Here is a 15506-nt window from a genome sequence, read left to right on the forward strand (position 1 = left end):
AAACAAACTCATGCTGACTTCCATGTTTTTTTTAGATTAGATACATGGAGAATTTTCCTTTCCCTTAGAATTAAAATCCTGCATTCTAATTTTCAGTAAGCTTTTTTATTTCTGAATAATTTTAAATTTAAAGAGAAGTTGCAAAGATAGTATAGAATGTTCCCTTATACCTGTTTTTATTTAGAGTGATGTTCCCAGGAGAAATGATAATGCAGCAATGGACAAGAACAGGAACAAGAGACAGTTTTACCATCTTCTTACAATTTATAGATGGGACAGTGGAAAGAGAAGCCACATCGGGGTTGGGCATGCAGAGACCTGGTCCTAAATCTGTGTGACTTTTGCGAAGTCCTTTTGCCTCACAGAGCTCTAGGTTCTTATCTGTCAAACAGGAACCAGACCATCAGATCCGTAGAGATCCAGCCAATGAAGGAGACTTCGAAAACTTCACATTGCCGTGTCAATGTGAGGTTGCTGGATGGTTATGACAAGAAATCACATTAAATTCACTGGGGTAACATTGTTCATGAAACAGGATAATGGGTTTCAGTGATGAACCACCCATGGCCTTACTACAGACATATTTCCACTTTAAAAAGGTGTGTGAGTGTACGTGTCTGTGTGTGAGGCAGAGATTAGAAAGTATAAGTGTGTGCGTTTTCATTTTACACATCTTACATTTTCCTTTAATTTGTTTGAAAGCCTGTTTTGTTTGTGGCTTCCATTCCTGGAAGTCCCATGAGTTGTTAGTGGTGAAGATGGAACAGATGTGTCCAACCCGGGGGACTCCTGCCCTCAGGGACTGAGCAGCTGCAAACCTCTCTCTCATCTGATTCCACTGTTTCTTCCACATGTACACATCATGAGAAACATTGTTCAATCATATCTTCCCTTAAATCAACTCATATGCTTATTTACATGAATTTACCTAAAACAGAAACTTGATATCACTTCTGTAAATGAAAAAATTAAACTTTCTGGCTTTAAATAAAGGATAACAATAATAATCATGCCAAAATTACCTCTCCAGTGTTATGAAGTTCAAGTTAGGGGTGAAGATTCCTGAAGGCCCTGGTCCTAGGTCGTAGTTGTTCCTGATTAAAGGGGAGACGGACAAGTGTTCAAAAGGGTCAAAGACATAGTCCCCTCAGTTGAGACTTCCTTCTGAAATTAATCAGAAAGTTTAAAAGAGAGTTCTTCCTCATTTTGTTAATTACTTTCACATATTAATATATATTAACATTTTATATGGTAATATGTTTTTGACATTCCCCTCTAAAATGTTCTCATGGGCTGGCGGTGGTTTCTTATATTATGGGAGCCCTACTCTTTACTGAATTTTGTCCTTCTGTCATAGGGTAAAACTTTTTCGTCTCTACAGAACTCTCTCCAGGTGCACACCCATAGATTGGTTTGCTGGTGGAATCCTAGCAAATCAGAAATGAAGGAACCTCAGAAATTGTTTTCATCAAACACCTCATATGCAGAAGGCAAAACGAAGGTTCAGAGCAGAAATGATTTGTCCAAGGATGCAACACTCATCTGCAGCAGAGGGAAGCTGAGCTCTGCAGACCCACCTAACACTGCAGAGGCAGCCCTCTAGGACAAGGCTTCATAAAAAAGTGACTTTATGAGTTGGCTCCATAAAAAAAGATACAGATTAAGAAATTGTTTAAACAGTGATCTCTATATAATTACTCTTTTATTTAAAAGTATGGGCTGGGAGCGGTGGCTGACGCCTGTAATCCCAGCACTTTGGGAGGCCGAGGTGAGCAGATAACCTGAGGTCGGGAGTTAGAGACCAGCCTGACCAACATGGAGAAACTCCGTCTCTACTAAAAATACAAAATTAGCTGGGTGTGGTGGCGCATGCCTGTAATCCCAGCTACTCGGGAGGCTGAGGCAGGAGAACCGCTTGAACCCAGGAGGCAGAGGTTGTGGTGAGCCGAGATCGCGCCATTGCACTCCAGCCTGGGCAACAAGAGTGAAACTCTGTCTCCAAATAAATAAATAAATAAATAAATAAATAAATAAGTATTCCTTTCCCAGTCTTTTGCTGTGTGGAGCCAAGATTTTTATTTGCAGAAGTCTGCAGGGCTGGTGTGATCTGTTTCAGTCATAAACCATAACCTTCCTAACGGGCCATCTGCAATATCCAGTTGTGTTTTCTCGAATGTGGGGAAATGACTTAAAGACACTTCAGAATCAATTGGAGGAAGGGACCCTTCCAGAGCTTAATTTTCCGTTGTGTTTTAGAGTTCTGTTGTCCACACCTAATTTGTCAGAAATGGGTTTAGTCATGTAGTTTTGTAGAATCTTTCCACAGCATTTATGCTCCTTTTCATAGAAGCGGCTCAATCTGCTCACGGATTTATATAATATAGATTAAAGGAGGGTAGTGTAATAATGCCATAACAGAGGCTGGTACTAAGCTTAAAGCACCCCTGATGGGAGCAGACATGCCCTGGCAGCTGGAGAGAGAGCCAGCACCTAGAGCGAGCGCCCCCTGCTGGCCATGGAGGGGAATGGAGGGTGTGGGATCCCCTGGCAAGCAGGTTAAGTGGAGGTTGTTTCAAAAGCTTCTTCTCTAATCTTTCTGGATACTACAGATGATTTACATGAAACTCAGTGTGATGCTTTAATAGACCAATGAGATCAAAGTTAACAAATAGATCCTAGAAATTATACTATTTTTAATGTTTGTGAAGTACCTGCTCAGCCAGGTGTTGATGGAGGACAGAGGATTAAGAGGAAGCCTTGAGTTACAGGGACCGAAGCAGCTGCTGTGTGGATTCAGATCTGGGCGATACCGCCCCAAGGCTCGTTCTTCCAGCATTTCTATTATTCTCTCTCTCTGTCTTATAGGCAAATGAGATTATGTTTCCGGGTCAATACATGAAGGGATTAACTGGGATAGAGAAACATGGTTTTAGGGTGTGAATCTCCAAAATTTCTATGGTTCAAATGTGGGATCTCACATGATGGTCTTGGGCAAAGAGAATATCATTGATTCTCAAGATTTAAACACAGGAGAGCCTCTCACTCCTCCCAAAGCTACGAAGGGGATGGAGATGGCCCAGAGACATTCGAATCGGAACTCAAGATCAGTATTGGAGACCCCACCCTGTGACATAGACATCATGGACAAGTTCCTTGAATGTTGGAGCTTTATTTTCCTGTTTGATAAATTGAGAATTATAGCTTCTGTGGAGGGCACGGGGGTGGTCTCTGAGGATCACAGGAGATAATGCACATCGAAATGCTTTGAAAAGCATCAAGTACTGAAAAATGTCCAGCTTAGCTATTAGTAACAGTGACTGTGTTGGGAGTCTGGGCTTTCTCCTGTCCAGCTGGAAACACTTTTATTGTGCTATTTTTAGTGTTACACCTGCACATGCTTGTTTGAGCAGGTATTAATGGTATAAAGATGCCAGACTCAGGCCCACAGTGGGCTAGTTGATGTAATTTGTTCTATAATAGCATAACTTGACAACAGCTAAATGCCATAAAATGAATTGAGGATGGGGTGTGGGGGTGAAGACACTGCCTAACCCCTCCCCACTGTTGGGGAATGATATCCAGCCTGTCACCCACTGATGGCAGGTTATGTAGGAGAAGCACATCTATTAAAATAGAAGCACAGCTGCATGCCATGATTACTTCTCTAAAGTTATTGTCTAGCTCTGCACTTGATCCTCCTCTGATAATACTCAAGAAATAGAACACCAAAGTTTGCTTGTTTTAAATTTGGTAATTAACGTCTGTTTTGCTTACACTAATGGTTTCTCGCGGGAAGGATGCGTGCATTATTAAATGTTGCTTAAGGAAAAGAAAACGTTTTGTGTTGGTTAACAATTTTTGACTACAGATAATAGAAAACGATACCAAAGCTGGCTTAAGTAAAAAAGTAATTTAATGCTTTCTATAAATAATAAGCCAGGGGTAGCATGGCCAATTTATCCAGTAGTCTCAATAGACACCATGCCTGAGGCCCACTGTACTATTAAAGGGTTCATGAAAATATTTTAATTTTAATTTATTTTAAAATTAGAAGAAAAATCACTATAACAATATTTTAATAGAGTAGGAATCCACAAAGCAAAAGCTTCTGAAGCACCCAAAGTCATAACATAGCCCTGAGGTGTAGGCCTGCCTTCAGCCTTCATTTGCTATCAAGAACACACCAAACTCCTTTGACTTCCCCCTGCTCTCTCTTCTTTTTTATGCCATGCTGTTGACATTCAAAAATAGGCTTTTCCTTTGCCTCCTACCATCATTTACTCTGTTCACCCCACTCTAGCTCCCTACTCTCCTATTTACCCATACTCCAAGGCTGTGTCTGCAGCAGGATCTCTGCCCTGGGTCTTCTCTCTGTCTGAAGTACGTTTCTTTCAGGTAACTTTCTCATTTTACTTGCTCCACGAGTATTCTTGGCTTCTCAGAGAGACTTTCTTTTATATGTAAAAAGGATAATGAGGCCAGGCATGGTGGCTCACACCTGTAATCCCAGCACTTTGGGAGGCTGAGACGGGCGGATCACTTGAGGTCAGGAGTTTGAGACCAGCCTCGCCAACACAGTGAAACCCCGTCTCTACAAAAAAATATATAAAAAATTAGCCAGGCATGGTGGTGGGCACCTGCAGTCCCAGCTACTCAGGAGGCTGAGGCAGGAGAATTGCTTGAACCCGGGAAGCGGAGGTTGTGGTGAGCCGAGATCATGCCACTGTACTCCAGCCTGGTGACAGTGAGACTCGGTCTCAAAAAAAAAAAAAAAAAAAAAGATAATGGATGAATCAGTGAAAGACAGATGCACCAGCCCAGACTTCAAAACCTCTGGATGTCAGCTTCCACGCAAAAGGGTGAGAATCTCATCTGTAGATGACCCAAGGGAGTCTCCCCAGCGCTCCTTAGCTCTCCCCAGTCAGTGCTCCTTAGCTCTCCCTGGCTCTCCCTTAGCTCTCCACGCCCAAGCCTGAGCCAGTCACTGTGGAGAGAGGCAGGAACACACTGCTTGGCTTAGCTGTTATCGTCTAAGTTTCCTCTGTTAGCAGAGGTTGGGTTCCACACGGGCAGAACTGAGAGTCGGAGAGGGATGGTTCTTCAGCGGGAAAGAAGATACAGTTACCAGAAAGGCAATCAGAGTGAATTTACCTGCAGAGCAAAGATAATGCCTGTTTCTTAATTTCCCACTCTAGAATTTTCTTTTGATTAGTTTTGTGCATCTATATTGCTTCACATCTTGATTCTGGTAGTTGCTCATATTTATCACAAATTAGACCATTGAACATTTTAATATTTTTTTCCTTAAAGTGAATTAGTAGCATTTGTTGTTTTTTCTTCAACTTTTATTTTACATTCTGGGGTACATGTGCAGGATGTGCATGTTTGTTACATAGGTAAACGTGCGCCATGGTGGTTTGCTACACAGATAAACCCATCACCGAGGTATGAAGCCCAGAATCCATTAGCTATTCTTCCTGATCCTCTCTCTCCCCCGCCACCCTGCGACAGGCCCCAGTGTGTGTTGTTCCCCTCGATGTGTCTAGGTGTTCTCATCGTTCAGCTCCCACTTATAAGTGAGAACATGCAGTGCTTAGTTTTATGTTCCTGCATTAGTTTGCTGAGGATAATGGCTTTCAGCTCCACTAATGTTCCTGCAAAGGACAAGATCTCTTTCCTTTTTATGGCTGCATAGTATTCTATGGTGTAGTCATACCACGTTTTCTTTATCCAGTCTATCATTGATGGGCATTTGGTTTGATTCTTTGCGATTGTGAATAATGAGTAGCATCTATTTTAATTTTGAAAATTAAAACAGTTTTATAAGTAAAGGAGACTATACAGACACATAAAAAGAATAACGTTTTGACATGTTTTGGAGAGAATTAGTTTTAATGAAAATGAGAATGTGAGAAACCCCAGGAATTGATTTCACCTTGCAACTGAAGAGACTATGTTATCATAATAAGGAAGATTGTGTTGTCACAGCATTTTGTTGAGATCACTACTGGATTTTCTGAAGCACTTTGAGATAGAAGAATGTCTTCCCAGGGGTATCTGCAGAGTCTAAACTTTTCAAAAGACTGACAGATGAAATATCCAGGGAGCTTGTACAAATCAATGAGAAGAAGATGAACCCCTCAGCATATATGTGTGAGAATGCTTACTGCAGTGTTGTATCTGGGAGATGTGTGCTTCAATGCAACCTGGGTACCCACCAATGGGAGAGTGGAGTGGTAAAAAAGTGTTATTGGCAAACTGTCCAGCATTGTGCCATAGTTAGGAACAAAAGAGTGGATTTAAAAATAGAAACAGAGGTAGGTGTTTTTAAAAAGGTATTGTCCTGAATTAAGAAAGAGGCAGAATGAGTACATTATTTACCCCAAATAGCAATATATATTGTGACAGAACACATAAATATCTCCATGACCGTAACAAAATACATGTGAATTTTATGTAAGCGGCTGGCGATAAAGAAATGAAAATGGTAGTAGAATGTGGGGGTTATTGTTTGTTTGTTTGCTTAGACAGAGTTTCACTCCTGTTGCCCAGGCTGGAGTGCAGTGGCAAGATCTCGGCTCACTGCAACCTCCACTTCCCAGGTTCAAGCGATTCTCCTCCCTTAGCCTCCCAAGTAGCTGTGATTACAGGCACACACCACCACGCCCAGCTAATTTTTGTCTTTTTAGTAGAGTTGGGGTTACACCATGTTGGTCAGGCTGATCTTGAACTCCTGACCTCAGGTGATCCACCCGCCTCAGCCTCCCAAAGTGCTGGGATTACAGGAGTGAGCCACCACACCCAGCCTGGATGTGGGTTTGATAAGGAATAACTACTAGGCGAGTCACTTGAAATCATTAATATTTGATTGCTTTTTTATCTTACAAAAGTGGTAATTTTACATAGTTCAACATAATGAGTGAACAAAAAAGGATTCTTTCACAGACCAATAATAATAACATGCCCTGAAAGATAAATGAGGTGAGGTTGACCCTTTGCACCTGTGTTGCAATAAACAAAACTAAACTGCAGATTCTTCTGTAAAAAAATATGCTTCCCAGACGTGGTTTCATCTTGCAATTCGATTCCACTGAATAAATGGACTTGGTTTCATTTTGCAATTTTATTCCACTGCTTCTAAATGTTGTTATAGAATGATCCAAGTAACAGAAGGTCCTGCCCGCTAACAGAGAGAGCCACCCTGTCTGGAAAATGCCATCTGAAAAAAAATGACTAAGTTATTTTCTCTTGGTGACTTCAAACCCACCAAGTTGAATACAGAAAGGTAGAGATGGTTATAAGAATAATGCTCTATTCCAGCAATTGATGGATTGCAGTGGCATTTATTCATTTTGCATTTTAAGAGAAAAGCAGTTTTCTTCTGCTTTTATTAGTGTGCTTACAGATGTGGAAGGGAACCAAAGAAAGACAAATGAAGCATGAAGCTTTCTGTCGCTCCATGGATCTGTCCCTCTTCAGTGTCTCCTCACCGCCATCTAAGCAGTCATAGGGACCTCTCATTTCATAGAGGTCTTGAAACAGGACAAAAGTGCCTAGATAAGTCATGTGGGGTATGTGTCCTATCTGTTAAGGAACAGTGACTAGGAAGCAGGAAGACATAGAAGAAAGGATACAGGGACAGAGTAGGAGCCCTTGGTCTGAGTCCTTATATGTAAGTAGCTTTACGCATGTGATTTTGGCAACTTTCTTCCCATTTAGACCTTAGTTTTATTGTGTAAAAATTAGTTGGTTGGAGTGAATGAAACCCCAAATCTATACTATGCTAAAGCTTTCTGTGTTTATTTGACAAATTAAGGAGGGTTTTGTCTTGTTTTGTTTTAGTTTTTGTTTTATTTTTTGAAGAGCGTGGGTCTCGCTTTGTCTCTCAGGCAGGAGTGCAGTGGTGTGATCATAGCTCACTGCAGCCTCAAACTCCTGGGTTCAAGTGATCCTTACATCTCAGCCTCACAAGAAAATGGGATTACAGGTGCATACCATCATGCCCAGTCAATTTTTTTTTTTTTGTAGAGATGGGGTCACATTATGTTACCCAGGATGGTCTTGAACTCCTGGCCTCAAGTGATTCTTCCCGCCTCAGCCTCCCAAAATGTTTGTATTACAGGCATGAGCCACGCACCCAGATCTTTTCTATGTCTGTAAGTATAATGAATGCAAAGAAGATCATTGAAGAGAAGTGACTGATGGATCATAGCTTGAGAGGCTCCTAACCACTCCCTGGATCCAACTGCCTTTACACGGCCCAAGGTCCCATCTCTCAATTACTGGAGCCAGTGGCAGCCTCCCAGATTGTATTTCTTCATCTGTGAAATGGGATTTTCAACCATATTTATCTCATGTGTTTTCACTTGGTACAGTGTCTGATATTCTATAAACTCCCAAAACAATAGCTATGTTCATGTTGAAAATATTTTCCCTCCAGTAAACATAGTTTAAAATCGCATTCCTTTAGCCACTGGTAAGTTGAGGCATCTTCTACAAACATTCTGTTTTCCATTTACATTTTGACTTTAGTAAATTGTCTCTTTATATTCATTACACATTTTTTTCCTGTTTGGTTGTTTAGTTTTTCGTATGATTTAGTATATTATGATGTTAAGCTTTGTTTTTCCTAGTGCATGTGTAAAAGACTAACATGGACTACAAGTGATGTGTAAAGATTATCATCAAGAAGTGCAGTGTAATTTTCTATCCTTGTGATGTAAGCTGGCCTCAAGGTGTGCTTTGGCCAGTGGAATATGGCAGAAGAGTCATTGGACCACTTCTGGGCCTAGGCTTCAAGAACCCTTGCCACTTCGGTTTGTTCCCTGTTAGAATGTCTAAACCCTGAGGAGGTGGGGGAAGAGGCGGGGCAAACCCTATATTTACGCTCTAGAGGTTGAGAAGCCACATGGAGAGAGAGACTTGGCCAGCATCAACTTCACAACAGAGCTACCGGATGACTACAACCATATGAGTGACCCAAGCTAATCCAGGTAGAAGAACCAGTATGCCAAGCACAGCTCAAAGTGTAACTCCAGATTCAGAGCAAATAAAATGGCCATCACAGCCACTATGTTTTTGGGTATCGGATATGCAGCAATAGATGACTGATCACACACACACACAAACACACACACACAAACATGAAATCCGTCTATGCCTGTGCATACACATTGAGCATTATCACAGAAGGGAGAGATTATTACTGAGATTTTGGGGGACAAAAATTTTAACCTCTATTTTGTATATTTTCTTATTGCTTGAGTTTTTACAATAAGCAAGCATAATTTTTTACAGAGAAAGCAGTTTGTTTATTTTTTTAAAAAATAATAGTCTGGCTCTGTCAATTGGTAACATGTCTTCTTCAGGACAGTGATTTTTGTTACTCTGATTTTTTTTTTTTATCTCAAATGTTATCTATGCTATGAGCTTCCAAAATCTGATTTGAGGGTTTTTGAAATACAAGAATTTATATTTGATCATCTGCATTTTGGCTGGATCCTTCTTGACTTGAGCAGAGGATGTCATGGTCTAGTTTTAATACATGTAAAAGGGAAATTTTAAGAATGAAAAGCTCAGTGATTAATTTAGGAAAATGTTCCACCTTATGTACAATATATTATAATTGATGAAAGGGATTATACTATCAACACAGTTTTGAGCTTGCTGTTTTCACTTCAAAATATTTTTAGACATCTTTCCATGTTGACACAAACATTCTACCACATCAATTCTATATAGATTCTGTAATCTATATAATGTAGCATTGTATAACCGTGCCACAACCTATCAACCAGTTTCTTGTTGATGCATATTAGGGTTTGCAGGTAGTATTTCTGAATGCAAACAATGCTTCAGTGAACATCATTGCACACATATTTTGCATTTTTGCAATAGGTCCTTAAGGTCCTTCTGCCAGGGCAGAAGTTGAATGTCTATATTGCCATATTGTTTTTAGGTTTTTACTCCGATGGACAGGACCTGTTTTCTCAGTCCCCTGTGAAATTTGGTAGGGGTTGCAGGAGACAAATGTGTAAAGGGAATACAGAATGCAACCAAAGAGACCCATGAATACCAGGTGTGCTGGTTATTCTCTGTTTCCACCCCATCCACTTGCAACTCCTGTTCACCACACCTTGTGCCCAGGAACTGACTCCTCCAGACCTCATCACCCAGCTCCTCCACCAGCCGTGATAAAGGACTGTGGTCAGTGTTGGTCAGTGGGAGGCACCAGCAGGGGTTTGGAAGGTAGAAAGAAAAAGACCGGAGGGTTTCTTTCCACTTGTTTTCTGCTTTGGCAACATGGTTCTGGCAACGGCGGCATCCATTCAGAGCCACAGCCCCTCTCACATAGCCCCTCTGCCATGGAAGTAGCTGCCGAGGGGCCCCAGCAACACTATATCCTCCTCTTGTTCCTTCAGATCCAAGGATGATAACAGCTTTCTGGTGATACCAGTTTCTGGGTTCCTCAATACCCTTCTTACTCTTCTTAACCCTGTAAATATTCCCTTCAAACCCACAAATACTTTCTTTATGAAATTTTATCCCATAAACCCATTTGAGAGGAATCTTATTTCCTGCTAGGGCCACTATTGATGTACCCTTCTTGAGTGCTTGAATTTAATTCTGTGGGCAGTAGGCACAAATAAGGAAAGCCTGGATTTGGTCATCACTACTTGGCCCTACCTCCCTGCGGTAGCCATTGGGAGAATGGATAGAGCAACTCCTACAATATCACATATACTGAGGCTTTGGAACATTTTAAATTATGTTGGATCTGGAAGAACATGAGTATTCCTTCAGTGGCAGTTCATGAATAGGTCTGGGTCTTTTAGTAGAAAGGCCTTTTATTCATTTAATACTTCAGTACAGTTGCTTCGAGGAATTTCTATGAACATTCAATGTGCAATATTGTTGAAAGGTTGTTAAGGGAGTTTAATTCATTGAGATTTATTTAAGTTGCAACAGAACCTGGCATCCCATATCCTCCTGAATTATATTACCTTCTCTACTACAAATTTCTCACTGGGTTGAGCAGCAGCAAATGGCCAACCTTTAGCTCCAATTTTTAAAGCAGAAATAGTCGGAAAATGGACCCTGAGACTATGTTGGTTTGATTTGGCAAACACATAGAACTGGGTAGAAGAGAATGAGATTTGTTGTTAGTAATTTAGCCATTTCAGGGAATCGTTGTGAGATGTCAACTTCCTAGAAGGATTAAGTGTTCCAGGAAATAAGTAGTAAACTTCAGGAAAATAGACTAACCTCGATTTTGAAGGTAATTTACACTTTTCTACTGCACCTTTTGCTTATTCCTTGAAATACAGTTAAATATAGGTTGAAATTATAAGGTAAATCAAAAGGCTGGTGTACAGAGAAACATGGAGACTCTGCCTCATTAAGAATGCTGGGCTGTCATTTGGTAGTATTAATTTCCAATTGCTGCTATAACAAATTATCAAAATTTTAGTGGCTTAAAACACTAGAAATGCATTATCTTACAATTCTGGAGGTCAGGGGCTTACATTAGATTTTGATAAACTGAAGTCTAGGTGTTGGTTGCATTCCTAATGGACGCTTCAGGGAAGAATGCTTTCTTTATCCAGTTTCCAGAAGCTGCCCATGTGCTCTGTTCTGTGACTCCTTTCTCCATCATCAAAGGCAGCAGCATGGCATCTCAATTTCCCTCTGACTTTCATCCCCCTGTCTCACTCTTTCACTTATAAGAACCTTTATGATTATATGGAGCCTGCTAGATTATCCAGAATCTTCTCCCCAGCTCAAGATCCTTAATGTAATCATGCCTGTAAAGTTACTTTTGGTACGGAAGGCAACATATTTACAGGTTCTGTGGATTTGAACATGGACCTCTTTAGGGACCCATTATTCTATGTATCGCATGTAGCATATAACATTTTCCATTGCAAACAACAGAGCTTCAGATTATCCTAGGAAGGGATGTATTGACTCATGAATTGGAAAGTGCTTCAATGAGTGAATCTGGAGATACCTGTATGTGGATTTTTATATCTATACTCTATCTGTATCTCTATCCTTCTATCTTGAAATACTAACTGATCAGAATCAATTTGTTTATCATTCCACGCTTTCTACATTGCATTCAACTCATATGTTTTCAGCGTTCACTACATCTTAGGCTCTTGTGAATTAGATATGGTCATTTCCTGAGATACTCACAGCCTAATGGGGAAATGAATCCATCTGTTTTGTGACACACATAAGCAAAGGGAGCATGACAGGGGAGGACTGCCTGCAGCAGATGGGACATTATTTACAGCAGCTTGCTCTTACGTCCTCCCAAGGTTCTTGACGGACATGTCACTTATAGCACTTGCCACATTCTGTTTCAATAATGAGCTTGTTTCTCCAGCTTTTCTGTGAGTTCTACAAAGATGGAGAGAGTCAGGCATCTGCTTCTTTGCATTCATAATTCCCAGCACAGTGCCTGGCATGCAGTTAGTACCATACATTATTTATCCAATGCAGGTTATCTCATGGGGCTAAGTAGTTGTTGCAGCTGTCCCTGCAGGCAATAGGCTGGGACATGCATGAGTGATGGGAGCCGGAAGGGACTGAAGGCCTCTGCCCCATCCAGAGGGAGGATCAGGGCCTCAGCACAAGGCAATCCTTGCCATGTTGGAATGTGTGCTCAGTGCAGTTGGATCTTCCTGTAATCTCAGAATATTGGAAAAGCTTTCATGTTGTGTGAAATCTAGGTTTGTTTTCTGTTGGTAACTAATATTCATTGCTTTAAGATACAGATAAGGCTGGGGAAAAAACAAAAAAACAAAAAAATGCAGCCCGCTGTCTTCCAGTATTTGATCTTTGATTAAAAGCTTGTGGCCATTTTTCACCTTCTAGGCTGGTAAGGGGGAAGGGGCAGGGGGTGGAGGGGAGCTGCTGGAGAGGTCTGGATAAAAACGTGACTTAGAGGGACAAATGGGCCTGCAAGGGTTGGATGTCCATGCTTTCTCTGACATGGAAACCTCATGCTGAAAAATGCAAACATTAGCACCTTATGGCACAGCTGTTCCCAAGCCCTTGGGGACATTTTGTCTCCTTCTGCTCTTCTTTGCTAGGCTCTCCTTTGAAACTTATGTAGAAATCAATTATCCAAACTGGGGACTGGAATTCCAAGATACCCACTGGTGGTCATAGCTCCCTTTTGCCTAAATCAGCTGCCATTCACGACTTAGCGAAGTTGCAAAAATTTCAGATGGCACAAGAAAAGGAGAATGCTACAGAAATCTCTTTCTAGAGTTGATTGATTGACTGAAAAGAGGAATCATCTCCATCATAACATGTCTTTTAATTAAACTATTAATTTTAATATTATTAAATATTAATATGTGTATTAATTTTCTCAATGCCAATCTCACTACCCTAAGCAGACTCTAAGCTCCAAGTAGTCAGAAAATTTTCATCTTCTAAATTACCCAGCAAAGAGGGCAGCTGATAACAGATATTTTTAATATGTTGAATGTTTACATGAGATCAAATAAAATTTGACTTAGCTTATGATTTCATGAGACATTTTGAAAATTTTGATAAAGGGGTGTGGTGAAACATCAGAATTACTATGTATCTTTCTTTACAGTCTCATTACAATTAGGCCTAAACATTTTAGATGTTTATAAACAATGTTAAAACAAAGACATTTATCTGATAAGATCTGGTATCCATAAGAATGTTACATTTATGTCTGTCTTAAGATAAAAAGTTTGAGAAAAATTTTTTTGACAGCAAGAAAAATTACTTGAATTCTAGAGATCTAGAAAGATTTTGAATTCAAGTGAATGATGCTCTTTAAAATACCATTCTAACATCCTTAGAAATATATTTCCACTAAATGATTATAGGGATGGACAATCAGCCGTGTTTCCTGGAATGCTTAGCCGGGCTGGGATGATCATGGCTCAAGATTTGGCTTTCCAGAGCACAGCAAAACAAAACAACACAAAACAAAACAAACAAACAAACATTCTCTTTAAGGAAGCCCTTCAGGAAGGCTTCATAAGTACTTTTCCAGGGCCGATAGCATAAAACCCAACCCCTAGACATAGCATGAGGCCTTTCCCACACTTCTCCAGATTAATTCTTTCATTGATTAACTCCTTCCTTCTTCCTCCTGGCCCAAAGAACATATCCCAAAGCCACAAAAATAGCCATCTTTTCAGAACACCTTGGGCCACAGGTAGGTGGGATTATTGCTCCTAAATTTTTATTCTTCTCTACATTAGAATCTATACCCTGTGTGAAGTGAGTTTGCAATTCCTCCCACGGAAGCTTGGCTGGGCCTTGTATTTTGGTCAATGAAATGTGAGCAGAAGTGACTGATTGCAAGAAAAATTCTTAAGGGTTACTGAAAAGCTTCTGTCTGTTCCTCTTATGCTGTTGCCATTCTCCATGTAAAGAACATGCAGTACCCAGTAACTGCTTGCATGAAAAATGAAGAAACACCTGGAACAGACCTATACTTGAGACTAGGGTTGTCTGTTACTCAGCATTGTTGCAGCAATAGCACAGTTACACCGTTGTTTGTTTCTCTCCTCCTTTGCCAAACCCATTTCTATCTCAGGCTGAGGCCATTCCCATTGCCCAGGGACTTTGCTCCTCCCCACCAGTCTCACTTCCCCTCCCCAAATTATTCAACAAGATAATGTGCTCTGTTTATTAGGTTTTAGCTTAAATGTCACATTTTTGGGGTGAGAGAGGGGAAGAGAGGGCTTCTTTAACTCTCAGTATAAATAATGACTTTGCTTTGTGTTTGCTGTCTTGGTAGCTTGTTTATATTTTTCTGCAGACCTTATGACAATTTAAAATCATATTTATGTGTGAATTGGTTTCATGTCCTTCTTTCTCTCCTAGCCATGGAAACAGAGATCATGTCTATTTTATTTCTCACCACAGAGGCAGTACATATAGTGGCTAAAGTCATGGGTTCTGGAGGCTGGGGGAAAATTCCAGCTCTGCCCCTTACTAACTGTTAACTATTGACAGCTGTGTTACTCAACCATTTGGCCTCTGTTTCTTTACTTCTACAGTGAAGTCATAACAGAAAATACCTCACGTTTTTCATTCAGAACAAGAAGAAAAGGCACATAAAGCGCTTAGAATAAATTTCTATATCAACCCACTCTGTTGGCATTGTTAGTGTCTTATAACCCTGATCATTTCAATATCTGCACTTAGGACCCACTGTGTAAATATCTGTTGGATGAATGGATGCATGCTACCTCCTATGATGACAGTCTATTATGACAGGGCCTTGTCTTTGGTCATAAGGTAAAAATGTGCTGGGTCAGTAGACGCCTGGTTACCCTGCAAGTTTCCCAGCTCCAAGAGTATTATCACTAGCATGTCAGTACCACTCTCCTTCGTATCCTAACAGAAAGCATCCTAGCATGTTGTCTGGTGGGGAAGGTGATGGTTATACATCTTGTGGCACAGTAGACAAAAGAGAAGACTACTCAAGGAAGAACACT

General features: G+C 40.6%; 1 protein-coding gene across 1 annotated transcript in view; it reads right to left on the reverse strand.

The window, feature by feature from the left end:
- Positions 1–15506, reverse strand: part of LOC130540691 (uncharacterized) — a 44828-nt gene that overhangs the window by 16795 nt on the left and 12527 nt on the right. The window contains exons 2-3 of the mRNA XM_057299567.2: positions 2712–2908; positions 1023–1094 (exon numbers count right to left, since the gene is read on the reverse strand). Coding sequence (XP_057155550.1) covers positions 1023–1094; positions 2712–2836 — 197 coding nt within the window. The 5' untranslated portion in view covers positions 2837–2908. The remainder of the gene's footprint in view (positions 1–1022; positions 1095–2711; positions 2909–15506) is intronic.

Source organism: Pan paniscus, chromosome 10 (assembly GCF_029289425.2).
Source record: "Pan paniscus chromosome 10, NHGRI_mPanPan1-v2.0_pri, whole genome shotgun sequence".
Classification (NCBI taxonomy): Eukaryota; Metazoa; Chordata; class Mammalia; order Primates; family Hominidae; genus Pan; species Pan paniscus.